Source organism: Cantharellus anzutake (assembly GCF_015039405.1).
Source record: "Cantharellus anzutake strain C23 chromosome Unknown EI90scaffold_266, whole genome shotgun sequence".
In the NCBI taxonomy this organism is placed as follows: Eukaryota; Fungi; Basidiomycota; class Agaricomycetes; order Cantharellales; family Hydnaceae; genus Cantharellus; species Cantharellus anzutake.
In genome coordinates this window covers 15,803-30,021 of record NW_024067216.1, presented here as the reverse complement: position 1 = coordinate 30,021, position 14,219 = coordinate 15,803, and the positions used below count along the sequence as shown (strand labels likewise).

At 51.0% G+C, this 14,219-nt stretch overlaps 2 protein-coding genes across 2 annotated transcripts; both read left to right on the top strand.

Moving 5' to 3' along the window:
• Positions 1 to 2,124: 2,124 nt before the first annotated feature.
• EI90DRAFT_3139400 (uncharacterized protein) lies at positions 2,125 to 3,168 on the top strand (the record flags this gene model as incomplete). The annotated part of the gene is made up of 1 exon (XM_039064932.1): positions 2,125 to 3,168. One exon carries the CDS (start codon positions 2,125 to 2,127, stop codon positions 3,166 to 3,168), a length of 1,044 nt encoding a protein of 347 aa, XP_038907649.1.
• A 4,659-nt stretch (positions 3,169 to 7,827) lies between these two features.
• On the top strand, positions 7,828 to 10,962 carry EI90DRAFT_3139398 (uncharacterized protein; the record flags this gene model as incomplete). Its single annotated transcript, XM_039064931.1, has 1 exon — positions 7,828 to 10,962. The coding sequence occupies one exon, from the start codon at positions 7,828 to 7,830 to the stop codon at positions 10,960 to 10,962; it is 3,135 nt and encodes a 1,044-aa protein (XP_038907648.1).
• Between the last annotated feature and the right edge of the window lie 3,257 nt (positions 10,963 to 14,219).

Below are 14,219 nucleotides of genomic sequence, written 5' to 3'. Positions count from 1 at the left end.
TACTAAGCTGCATTACATCATGTAAATATATAAGATGCACGGGTAGGAGGAAAGGCTGCTCAGCCTTTACTCCCCCGTTAACAATATAGCTCATTAAAGCATATTTGTGTGACAGACTGGGAGTGTGAGGCACTTATAACCACGCACTTACAGTCTTCCTGGATCTGAACCAATCTCAATGATCTCTGCCTCTCCAGGTCTCTAACCTTCAGAGCTTCACCCTTGATGCCCTCTGTAATCGCCCTCAGCTCTTTTGACTTCAACTCTCGGGTTCATGATGTGTCAGCTAAGCTGCTCTGAACCCCTGAAGTCATTGCATGTGGCACCTTCACCTCTCATTATTCCAGTCATCTTCCCTCTCATCACTTTGGACTGGGCAGCTCACTCTATCGACAGCCAAGATCTCTCACCCCATTCCAGGTTGCAGTCAGATCTTTTGGCCGCTGAACGCAAGACCTTAGACCAGTATCCTTGCTCATGAACTCTGGACTTGTCATGTTCTCAACATTACTGATAATGATGCTGGGCTTGAGGCTGGGAGGCCTAGGCTCGCCCCATGTGCTCTGGACTCGGCATGAATTATTAGAGTATCAACTTTGTTTACATCAGGAAGTTGTGTGGTGGTTATTTGTTGCAGTCATTCTGGGGCGCTTTGAGGTGTTGGGGGCATTTTGCCCTTCTTATTCAACTTAAACCTCTCTTTGTATGATGACAGGAATGTCGCATATATAAGGGAGGACTTTTCTCCCTCAGATCTCTTATATGAGTCTGAGGTGAGTGTCAGAGACCAGACTTGAGACGAAAGAATGTCTCCGTAACGGAGGGCTTCGGCCTCAGCGACTTCTGCCAAGAGCGCTGTGCCTAGTGACACGTCCGTGCCCTAACTTACTGACTGGCAATTAGAACCTAGGGGGGTAACTCTAGTTGATTTTTCTACTGGGGCGTAACCTATGTACAAGTGGGATATAAATATGGTTACAGCGGAGACGGTCCCGCAATTGGCGGAGCCGAACGGAGTGGAGCTAACGGGGTTTAACCATTAGCCGACTGAATATTACCGACGAGTCGGTTCACGGGGTTAGCGGAAAGGCAGGCGATAACCCAGAAACGGAAAGGAGGGATAGGCCCGAAGGTGGGCTCTGCAGGGCAGGCGAGTGTATTGCCCAATGGAGGCAGGGGTGCGCTAGCGGACGTCGGAGCTGTCCGGAAGTCTTCGGGGCTCCGTACTTAGGGAGGCATAGGTAATAAATTGAAATGAGGGGGTGGTGACCATCGAGGGGTACCGAGAGGATTGTGGAATAACGGGGGCTCCGAGGTTAGTGAGGGAGGAGCGGAGTTGGATCGGAGGGATCGGAGGGACCGGAAGTCGATGGCCGGGAATGGATATGACAGTGAGAATGTAGGGAATGGATGTGTGGTGATGCGTGCTGTGCACGCTTTCTTTCTTTCATTGTTTATTACTCTTTATTTCTCGATGTAAACAATGTATATAAATTGCGGGGAAGGGTGAAACAGGTTTTCACTCTTCTCCTCCCCTGTCGAAATTACAGCTCTATACTGCCTAATTCCTGACAGCTTGAGGATAGCAGGAGTCAACACCAAGGTCGGAACCTCAACCGACCTTACACTTTTTTAGGCATAATAGGCTTAAATTCTCACGTTTAAATCACCCGCGCGCGCTTCGAGGACGCGCGCATACTCTTTTTAGTATATTCTCGTGCCCAACTCGCGCGCTTCTCTCCAGATGCGTCTATACGCTCTAGGAACCTTTCCCACGTGCAATCCACACGTGCGCGGCTCTCAGACGCGCGCCTGTGTTGATTTGGCCGTTCTCACTCGAAGTTCACACGCCCGCGCGCACCTAGAAAACGCGTGCTTGCATCGACTTCGCTTACTTCTTTTGTGTCCACGGCTCCCTAGGCTCACACTCAGGATTTCTGGGTCTTCCTCGCACGCTTCCCACATCCACACACGCTTTCTGGCAACACACGCTGAAACATTCACGCCAGCACACTCCTCGTGCGTTGTTCACGTGTTGGCGGCATTCCAGACGCTCACTTGCATTCCTTACACGCGTTTTTCGATCCCGCATTCTCACACGCGTGTGCGCGACTTATACTCGCCATGTATTGGCTTGATGGACGCGATCTTGATTCGAATGGAATTCTGCTGCGAGACTTGGCTCAGTACTGGGACAAACCCAGACGCAGAGAAGTGGAGAATAAGACTATAAGTGAAATAGACGTGCTCGCCAGCAGTCTCAAATCCGCGGTTGCTGCAGATGATCACCAGCGATGGTTGATCTCTGCCAGCGAGTATGTTGATGCCATTATTTGGTTTGCGCGGCGACAAGCTCTGTGGAGTTACGAGGATAAGGGTGTTGGCTTTGGGTCATGTCATGAGACGTTCGAGTGGCTGGATTCCGTTCATGCCAAGTGGGTTGCGACTCCGATGCCGCGCTTGTATGCGCTTGCTCGCGAAAGGTACATCAAATCCCTACCCACAGAATCCCTAGGTCCCTCGACACTCTCCATGTCCCAACAACCTCTATCCCCCTGCCCACTTGGGTTTTTCACCAAACCCACATCCAATGTCACGTCAACGTCCAATCCCGGACATGTTAACTTGGAGACGCCTTCGGCACATCAACATCCAGTTGATTGTGCGGCCTCCAACGATGATTCGAGCCGCACTGCTGCGTGCGCTGATGCTGTTGCATCGCCGGCTGCGACTCAACATCCACATCAACCTCTGCCTCCTCCCAAGTCGATGCACCCGTCATCAACACCGTCCAACGCGTCGGCGCCGGCATCGACTGATGCGCCACTGTCGTCCAGTGCGTCCACGCCATCCTCTGATGTGGCGGCAACATCGAAACGTCGTCGTCGTCGAGGCCGGAAGAAGCGCCGATCCGAGCGTCATTCTGCTCCCATCACTCCCATGCCATCCATTTCCTCTTCCGTCCATTCTCCAATCCCCTTTCCCCCCACTTATTTTAAATGGAAATCACCAAAAAATTTTACATTTCCGTTTCTTACATATGCTGCTGTTGTTGGTGGCAAAACAATGCAGCCATGTATTCCATTCCCAATTCTCGCCACCCCCGATACACATCCTCAAAGGCCATTTAAGGATGTCCGTCGACACCGAACCAAGGATCCGCCTTAGTTTAAGTCCACCCATCATTCCTTCTCGATTTTCGAACACCCAATGGTTGTTCTAGTGGGGGAGGATGTAGGGAATGGATGTGTGGTGATGCGTGCTGTGCACGCTTTCTTTCTTTCATTGTTTATTACTCTTTATTTCTCGATGTAAACAATGTATATAAATTGCGGGGAAGGGTGAAACAGGTTTTCACTCTTCTCCTCCCCTGTCGAAATTACAGCTCTATACTGCCTAATTCCTGACAGCTTGAGGATAGCAGGAGTCAACACCAAGGTCGGAACCTCAACCGACCTTACAGAGAACCATCTTATGTCTTCTACCTATAACTCATGTATAATTCTTGTTGCAGTCTCACACAACATAGGTTTTACAATCTTAGATCTCTTATATGTCAGAGACCAGGTTGAGACGAAGGAGTGTCTCCATGGTGGAGGGCTTTGGCCTCAGCGACTTATGCCAGGAGCGCTGTGCCAAGTAACACGTCCGTGCCCTAACTTACTAAACTGGCAACCAAGGGGGTAAACTCTAGTCGATTTTATTACTGAGGTGTAACCTATGTACAAGTTGAGTATATATATGGTTACAGTGAGGGCGGGCCCGCAAATGGTGGAGCAGAGCTAATGGGGTTAGACATTAGCCGATTGAATATTACCGATGAGTTGGGTTATGGGGTTAACAGAATGGTAGGCGATAACCCAGAAATGGAAAGGAGGGATAGGCCCGAAGGTGGGCTTGCAGGGCAAGCGAGTGTATTGCCCAGCGGAGGCGGGAGTGCGCTAGTGGACGTCGGAGCTGTCCGGAGGCCTTCGGGGCTCCGTACTTAGGGAGGTGTAGGTAATAAATTGAAAAGAGGGGGTGGTGACCATCGAGGGGTACCGAGGTGATTGCGGAATATGGGAGCTCCGAGGTTAGTAAAGAAGGAGCGGAGGTAGACCGGAAGGGTTGGAGGGAGTGGAAGTCGATGGCCGGGGATGGATATGACATTATATGAGTCTGAGTCTCACATGACATAGATTAATTCTAATATGAATAATGCATGGACTAGGGTGAAGGCCCAGAGGCCTGAGCTCTTTAAGCTTGAACTCTTGCTGTGCTCGACTCAACATTGATATCAACACTCAGCAATGTGGGTACTTTCGTCGCTCAAATGTCGGTATGTGGTCACTTGAATCACATAACTGCCTGGCTTTCCCCTTAGAACCATCGAATCATCACATGGGTTGTTGGAGGACACTTGTCGAATCTTGGAGTCCGCATCCAGTGCTCATCAACTTCGCATCCTTGTATTTTCTTTGGTGGAACTCTCAGTAGCTTTCACCAGGCAGGGATTGGGGTGCCTGACCATTTGGGCCAGGCAAAGCAGGGGTAGTTGAATGTGGGGGAATCCGTTGTTGCATTGGCAATTATCGCCATGTGTGGGGCTTCCCTGACCCAGGAGGATCAGGTATTCCCACTAAATGCTGGCGTATTTCATTTGGCCTTGGAAGCCTTGGGATACAGATATGTAGATACTGAGTCGAAATCACATACAAGAAATAGTGTGGGCCTCACGACCACATGGTTTATATAGCCCCAAAGTTGGATCCATGTATATTTATATTTAATGCCCTTTCCAATACTTCCATCACTTCAAGCAAGGTCATGGCTGCGTAAGCGGCCTTTCTAGTACTGTCAACTGAGCATCAAAACTCAAGATCTATTCCTTCTCTCTCTGCACAATCCAAGATAAGATTTGCCTCAAATTCCTGCCACTCTTGAGCCTTTGCTTCCTCTGAAGCCTTCCTCCCCTTGTCTTCCTTAAGGCGATTCCATTGTATGTCAGCTTTGGTGATCTGAATAGCACCAAGATGCAGAGGGGTGAGATGACTCTGGGTGTCGCTGTCAGTGTGTTTTGTGGCAGAGAATGCCCTTTCACATGGGACAGAAGATGTGTGGACCGAGAGTATGTCTTGGGCAATGGACCTGAGGACTGGATATGTGGAGCCTAATTTCTGGGAATCAGTATAGGCATCGGAACTAACAATACTTACCATCCAGAAGTTGAGGATGTCGGTGCCAGGTAATTCAAGTGGATCACTAAGATAGCATGTGAGCTCTGCACCAGGATTGTCACTAACTATTTCTTGAGCTCATCAAGCTTGACTGGCTGCAAGACAGCGAGAAAGACCATAGGGTATTTCATCAGTCAAGGGAGTGGTGTCAGGGCACACACCCTGACTAGCCCGGACCCGGACCCGCGTCCGGACCCGCTTCCACCCGCTGCGCTTCCCGCATGCGTGCACGCTCCGCGCGCCGCATGCTCCGGGCCCGGTTCCTACTCCTTCATGTGACTTCCGGGTATCCCCGGAAGTTTTCCTGATATGGTGGCCACTGTGGGAAGATGAGAAGTTAGCTTCCTTCTCATCTTCTTACCCACAGTAGGCAAGTTGTATCTTATCTATTACATCTTCTTACCCACAGTAGACCTGAGGCTGTGGGCCATAGGGGAGGGTCATGGGGACCCGGGAGTCGTCCCCTGACAGCAGAAGGAAGCTTCAACAATCGCCCCTGCCCACCTAGGATGTCCCGCATGGGCTGTGAGAGCCCGGACTGAGTCGGAGCTGGGCATGGGCCGCGTGCACGATTTTCGAGTGGCAGCTGTGCCACATCATCACTTCCCCCAGACCATTACACGTTCACTACTTGCGACACAGCCACACCCCCGCTATCCCAGCCCCTTGCAACACTGTCCTGCAGATTGCACACCAATCTGTGAGGTTGAGTTGAGGGTCATTCCCACTGCTACCTGGACACCTCGCTGACATGCTAAGGAGACACAGCCGCCCGACTGTTGCCAACGTACTGGCCTTCTGGAAACGGGGTCGCCCACCTGCTACCAGCCTCGTAACCGCAGACGCAAGAATGATGACCCACTAGAGACCACCAACCCGGTTCCCCACATTATCCCACCACTACCCGGACACCTCGCTGAACGCGCTAAGGAGACATAGCCGCCTGACTGCTGCTGAGACACTGGCTGAAAGGCACTCTGGAAACGGGGTCACCCACCCGCTGCCAGCCTCGTAACCACAGATGCTGTAGGCGGGCACAGCCGGTACCACACAAACAAACCGATTATCGCGATTCTACCACCCACGTCAAGCATTCCACTTCCGAAACACATCTACCACTGTTCCAAATACCCCTTCCACATTTTACATATTTTTTCTGATTTTTTTCAAACCATTCCTGACCACGGACTACCATCAGTTTCCAAATTGGGCAACTGTCACCCGCATATTCCACCGCTTCCTCTGTATCTCCATCAATTCTCCACCGATCCGGACGAATTTGGTATCGTTGGAAAGCCCTTGTTAACACGAGTCGAACGATGCTATGAGTGACGCATTTGGTTCAGCGGTTGAGGCGATCGCCATGGTTCTTTATTCCTTAACAACGTCAATATTTCTTTGATATTACTTTTTTCTTACTTGTTCCTTGTGGATCTGTTGCCGTCCTAAACCCGTCGGATCATTCGGATTTCCATGCATACCTTTTTCATATTTATAACTGCCTCTTCCCTGTATTTACAAAAAGGACTCCCCCAACAGAGAGAGGTGCTCCCCAATGAACATGAAGTTCTAGCAGACGTTATCAGCGCCCACAGCGGCAAATAAGAAGCCAAAGAGGCTCAAGACATAGTGCAGGGACAGAGTTCCCATCAGTTTGATTATCAGTGAGATTTACGAGATTATCATTTTTATCACATCGCACCCGGACCATTTCTCCTCCCCCCTCCTCATCATCCGAACCTCCCCTGAGCATTCCAAACACTTGGCCCCCTCTCTTTCTCGTTAGGGTGGTAGATCCCTTGCCCCCTTACATTTCTGGTGGTCCTTACAGGGGCCCAGTGTTGCGTGCTCACTCCTTTTCTACCGGGCCTGTGGCCATCATACTTTCATTTTATACACGTTTTACACATTTCTACCAACGTTACAAGACGTACAGACAACCCACGATTTAGTTTGAAACATACTTACCAGAAGTTTTGGCCTGAGTTGCCGCAAAAAAAGTGTTATTACAGAGTTTTTCTCCAAGTTCACATTAAGCGCTGTTCTGCCGACGCGAGGAGACAGCAGAGTACCCAGAGGTGACCAGAGAGTCCCTCGCCAGTGACCCAAGACATTTGTTTGGCCAGAGTTGCCTCAAGAGAACCTGCCATTCCAGACTCGCGCATTTTTGACCAGAGTGTTGTGTCCCCACGACGACACGACAGTCACCCGACGAGCCAGACAGCTACCAGACATGGCATTGGTCGTCGAGGTTCCATGTATGGTAAGCCAAGTGTAAGGGGGCAGGATATTCCTCTTCCACGGGTCACTAACTTTCACGCAAGTTCACACTTTCTTTTCCTTTGAAACACTTATCATTCTACTGTGGATATCGAGTATCTACATTGTTCGTTACAGAAACACATCAAGAAACAGTATAGTACAAGTTCACGGATCAACGGATCCACACGCATTACAAGTTCAGTTACCAAGTTACCAAGTTTACCCACCACGTTAGCGCGATTTCTCCCTCCTGCCACACCGCAATTGGCGTCGGAGACCGCATTTGTACCTCCAAGTTCCCCCAAGAGCAGGTCTAGAGTGACCTTACATTGAACCTGCTGTTGTTCCCATGGCGCTTAGTTCGCCTCCAGTGATGGCCTCAGCCCTGGCAGCTGCAGTGCCCATGTTCTATGTTGAACCTATGCCAATGCCTAGACCCCGCAGCCGCGAAGCTCCACGGTTTAAGGGCAGGCAGATCATGAAGTTCCTTCACGAGTTTGAGATGTTGGCGCATGCCGCACTCCTCACAGACCCAGAGAAGTGCAGCTACCTGATAGCCTATTGCACCGAGAGGGAAGCCGAGCTTGTTCAGACATTCCCTGGACTTGAGACCCAGAGTTGGTCGTCGCTCAAGTCGGATTTGCTGAGCTTCTACAGCACCGACGACGAAGAGCCAGTTTATCGCAAGAAAGACCTCCACAAGTTGGTGGAGAAAGACCGCAAGATGAGATGCTTAGAGCACCTTGCACGTTACCAGCGAAAGTTCCGTGTAATCGCTGCGAGTTTGGAAGCGAAGAACGCCCTTACCGCCTCAGAGCGTGATGACTTATTTTACCAAGGATTCCCGTCCAAGTTCAGACGCGAACTCAGGTATGACCTCAAGGTTCAAGGCCTGTGGTCTGATTCGACCCAGCCTCCCCATATGAACAATGTTGTCGCAGTTGCACGAGAACTGCTCCGAGACGATTCATACGATGTTGACTTCGACATGAAGTCCGAGCCAGTCGATGACTTGGCTGACAGATGTGATAGCGCGACCCTGTATCAGATAGCAGAACAGAGTTCCACGCATACTGTGTTCCCAGAGTTCCCAGCACAACCTGCAGATCAGAGCGACGTTATGCCTGAGTTTGGCACAGACACGAGTTCCGATGTCCAAGATACTCCGATCAGAGAGTCGGCAGTCAAACAATGCGAATCCCATGACCTAGAGGGCTCAGCTATCCATGAGGAGGCTTTGCCACCACGTAGGCATACTCCAGTGCTCCAAGAGTGGGCAGATGACCAGAGCGCATCGACGCATGTTGCATATCTTTCGGATCCCACTTGTGATGTCTCCGAGTCCAAGTTGAGCGGACATTTCGAAGTCCATGCCAATGTCCCAGCAGTTCCCTTAGAGGAGTGCACACCAGAAGTTGAAGTCGAAGTCAGAAGCGAAGCGCTGCAAACTGAATTGAGTCGCGCTCACATTCAGTCTGAAGCCGATCGTGCGCCGATTGCCGCATCCATCTCTAGCGCTGAGAGCCTAGAATCTAGCACTTATGACCAACTAGAGAGCCCTGTTGAAGTACCAGAGCTAGAACCAAAAGAGCTTAGGCCTATCGGCCTTGAACGCATCTCAGATCCGCAAATTTGCGAAGATAACTTAGCTCCTCAGGCCTCGGATTGGGCCGAGACTACCCATACGTGCTCAGACGAAGCTAGAATACCTCATACGATGGAGGCGACGACTTTTATTGACAAGAAAGAGCCGATTGACTCAAGCACGATGACTTTGAATCCGCGAGACTTTGACCCGCACCCGGTCTTAGATTTCACTCAGGAACTGGAGTGGCAACTATCCGAAGTGACCCCTGGTGATCCTACGGCGGCCAGAGAGCCTCGATCTGACGATGCAGACACTCTTGTGACAACCATTGAGCCTGGAGTGTTGCTCACATTCAAGAATGCGACCACATACTATCCGATCTCAGAGTTTGAGTTGGAATTTGCAGTTATGCATGATGCAAATGGACATTTGATGCCAGACGATTGCTATCGTCCATCGTATGAACCAAAAGAGAATAGTGCTTTAGTGCCTGATCATGGCCAGAGCCCCGCATATCGCAGAATAAGCGCCCAGTTAGTGAAGATGGCGAAATTCTACCCTTTTGATCCTGGAATCGAGCTCAACGCGACCAGAGCCATTCCAGAAGTGCAGGGAGATTCCCAGCGCTTCATTCCATGCGACATACCAGACCAGTTTATTGCCAGCCAGAGTTCTGCGCAACTTGAACCCGAGTTCAGTGGGAACTTTGAGATTGAGCCCCAGGATTGCACCACAGGGAGAAAACGCGATGACACGCATCCCAGTCCAGTCCAGAGAAGTGTAGCGGCAGTCCAAGTAGTCGACCCAGCTGCTGCAGCCGTCGATTTTGAGCTCCCAAGAGATCCAGCTAGCGCAACGCTCGGATTGAGTCCATGTTGTGTAGCACAGACGTGCCATGAGTGTAGAGTCAAGCCAGACGAGAGCCTTAGAGCCTCAGACTCTTTTAGTTCGCACATAAACACCAGACTGGTTGAGAACGGAGTGATAGTTTCAAGCGCAGAGACCGAGCGCGAAGAGAATGATGGTGCTGAGCACACCACAGCCATACTGGAAGTTGCACACGAGAATGCGATTAAAAACAACACTGTGTACCTTATTGAAGTCTCACAGATCGCTGACCCAGTGGAGTATTTCACTTGGAATTCCGGATATGAATCCGACGACACTGCAGTTGACAGTGAAGCGCCTGAGTGTGCCAGACTCACTATCTCACACGAAGCTGTTCCTGCTGTTGTGCCACACGAAAAACGAGTCAATGATTTGATTTATCACTACACTATCATACATCAAGGTTACATGATGACGAAAAATCTCACTGTTGAACTTTGTGCCGATCCCACGGAAGCGCTTGAGTGCGCAGGTACTCTATGCTCACCCGATTTCTTTGATGATGGATACAAATGTCCACCTGAGAAAGACCCAGACAAGGTCTTGAGCACAAACCAGAATGCGGGCAACGAGCTGGCCCAAGCATGCGAGTCCGAGTTGACTCAAGTGGCCGATTGCATATTAGTCACCGAGATCCAGGTTGACATTTGCAAACCAGAGACGTCAGAGCACTCTCTCGTCATTCAAGAACACACTGTAGTCATCAGAGAGTCCACACCAGACATGACAAGCAAGTTTGGTGGCAAGCTAGACAAAGCGCGAGTCAGAACAGTAGCGCCAGAGTGCGCTGAGCTTAAGTCAAAAGAGCTAAGGCCTCCCAGCCTCAGCGACGAGCTCGATTGGCCTCATACGACGTCGATCTCAGTACCAGAAGAGATTCCAGATGGTTTTGACCAAGTTCCGGCAAAGAGAGTCGAGGAGATGACGCGCGAGCGCATCGCTAAAAGAGCTAAGGCCTCCGGCCCCAGCACTCCTCTTGATGATGAATCCACCAAGGCTTTGAGCTAGACGTTTCCAAGAGTCGTTGCATGCCAGCAACCGAGTTTAGTGCCCCAGAGTTTGAAGTTGCAGAGTCCGATGTCCCAGACTCGACTTTCGCGATCTGGGCCATGCATACCTCCACACCGCTTCATATGCGTAATGCACAGCTTTTAGCCAAAGAGAGGCCCCAAGTAGTGCCTAGTCACATATATGACACGATTGTTGTCAATCTGTCCCCAGAGAAAAGTATCGCGATGTCAGAATCGCTACAAGCAATTGCTTCCTTGCGGTGAGCAGCATCCAAGCCACCAAGGATATGAGGACACATGTTGCCCCAGTGAATCCCAGCGGCATAGACGATGACCACTACGATGGGAAAGCAAGCCCTTGTTGCTCAATCAAATTTCTAGTGTTGACAAACTTGCTGAAGCGCGAAGTGTCGAGTCCGCTAGCAATCTTGATGCAGTTGAGATTTCCAGTGCAGTTCCATGCGCAGACGAAAGCAGAAGCCTCCTGAAATAGTTGGAGTGATTGCATACGATGCGACGCATAGCAGTAGCAAAGTGAAGTCCGAGTTCAGGACTGAATATACCCGTTGACAATACCTCCGTGCACAATGAGGATATGTCATAAGCGTACTATTTATGCACACAACATTTATTTATTTTGGTTGGAATCCCCAGGACCTGTGGATCGCATACGATGGACATGTTTAGATTTGAGGATATCGTGAGGGACCACGATAAAGAGCTAGGCCTGATGTAGGCGGGCACAGCCGGTACTGCATAAACGAACCGAATATCGCGATTTCCCCATCCCTGCACATCCCCACTTCACTAAACACATCACACACGTCCTCATATACCATTCCTACTCTTCCATGATTTTTTCCTATTTTTCCAGACACATTCCCAGTCCTCACAGACCAAATTCCCACGCCCACCCAGCAGCGCGGCCACACTCAGACTGGATTTCACTTATCTCAGCAACCACTGGACCGATTTGGACGATATTGGTACCGTTGGAAACGCGTCATTTAGGAGTATTAGGATCCATGATTAGCGGGAGTTCATTGGTGATGGATAGAGTTGGATATTTTTTTGGCTGGAAATCATTTATTGCTTTATTGTTTTCTTGATTATTGTTTTCCCTTCTTTTTTTCGATATTGTTTGTTGCCCATATGATCCACCTAAGCACATGGGGCACATCGGATGTTTTTTATCATTTTTATTTGATCATTTCTCATATATACCTGTACATGAGGATGTATCTACTTTTCCCCTTGGATTAGAAACCACTGAGTTTGCCCCTCCCAAGCTAGTAGGGAGTCTTACGACGAAGAACATCAGTAAGAAGACCTCTATATCAGTCCTCACCTTAGTGTCACCCAGAGAGGTGGGGTGAGAGATTGACTGGAGTACACCACGCACCGTACCACACCGGACCATACCATATCACCATTACCCCTTTTCCCTGACCTGTTGGATACCAATCCGGTCCCCGTCCTTTCCTGTTTTCCTAGTGGGCTAGATCCCGAGCCCGCTTACAACGCCCAAGATAACCTGGATGAGACCACCCACCCCCGCTTTCACTTGCGACTGAGAGTCACGCGCGCACGCAAGCACCGCTTTTTGGATTCACGATGGAGAATGAGCATGAGAGGGAATGGATGCCGCTGGTGAGGGTGCCCAGGATCCCTGCTATGGCCGCTTAGGCATGCGGCATAGAGGTGTCAGGGCACACCCGCCTGACCCGGCTCCACCCGGCCCAACCTGACCCGGTACCCCGCCGGTCCACCCTTCCTTACCTCCTCCCCCTTTCCCTTCTTCCCCCTCATCCTCCCCTCCTCAGTTTCTCCTTATTTTACTTCCCCTTTATTCTCTCTTTATTCTACATTGTCAGGGATCGGCCCCTGACCCCGCTGTCAGGGCACCCAACCACACCCCAGAACCACCTTCCCAGACCTCCCCATCCCTACATACCTCTCACAACTTCAACCCGCATGTGAGCCCGCGGGAAAAGTCACGTGGGTTAAGGCGAGCAACTCGCCTTAACCCATGTGACACCTTTTCCGAGTCGCGGGAACATGCTCGGCTTCTACCCGGAATCACGTTACGAACTGTACAGTACACTTCCTTTTATAGTAGCCAAGCGGGGAATAGGGAAACTTACCCTTCTTCTCAACTCAATCCCCGCTTAGGCAAGTTGTAGTTACCCTCTGTAATACATGACAACTCAATCCCCGCTTAGTCCCTTCAGTGAGTTTGAGGAGCTGAGGACGGGGTCTAGCGCCCAAGCACCCGGAACACCACACACACCTAGGACCGAGGTCGGGCTGTCCCTGATTGAGGACCGAGCCCTGACATACATGGACGACTTTCTCTGTATCAATGTACAACTGACCCATCTGCAGCGCGCCCACCATGTACCCGGCCCGGGCACCTCGGGCGACTTCCCACTGTGCCCAGCACGCGTGCCTGCACCGGATACCCTCGGGATCTCCCACGGAGACACCTGGGTGGTTACGGCTGTGTGCGAGGGTGACGTGGCATCCGTCATGTGACCCAAGCCGCATGTATATAAACGAACCTGAAGTGGGAACCGAAGAAGTAGCCTTCTTCTCAACTTTCCACTTCAGGTAAGTAGTACAATATTTCTCCTTTAATAATAATAACAACTTTCCACTTCAGTCTAAGTGGCCAGGGACCACTGTCCCACATCGGGCCTGTCAGTACGCATGCCCGATCCGCCCCCCACCAGGCTCTCGGTCCCAGACGCTATACCCGGACCCCCTCGACCCCGGACGAGTCCCTGACAAGAGGGAGGGTTGTGTATCCCAGCCGCATTACAGACCTGCGATGGCTCACGGACCCGACTCCCTGAGGTGCCAGGCACCCAGGAGAGAGTTTAACCCTAGGATTTCGATGGAGGACGGACCTGAGAGGGGATGGATGAGAGCTGACGAAGGAGCCCAAGGTTCCCTGCTGTGACCGCTTGGGAATGCGGCACAGAGGGAGGGTGGTGCTCAGCCCACATCAAGTAACCCCATGGTCCATGCACCCGGACTCCCCAGTGCGCAAGATGCACTTGGAGGAGAGTTGTTTCTCACACGCGACCCCGCATGGCCTGGTATCGGGCCCGATTATTATCTTTACCGCACACCCGCTACCCACCCCGAAAATTTTTTTTTCCCTTTCCATACTTTCCCCATCCACCCCTGAAGAGGAGCCCAGTGTCCTAGGCAACGGACCACCATGTGCAGAGGAGGGGGGAGAGGGGGTTT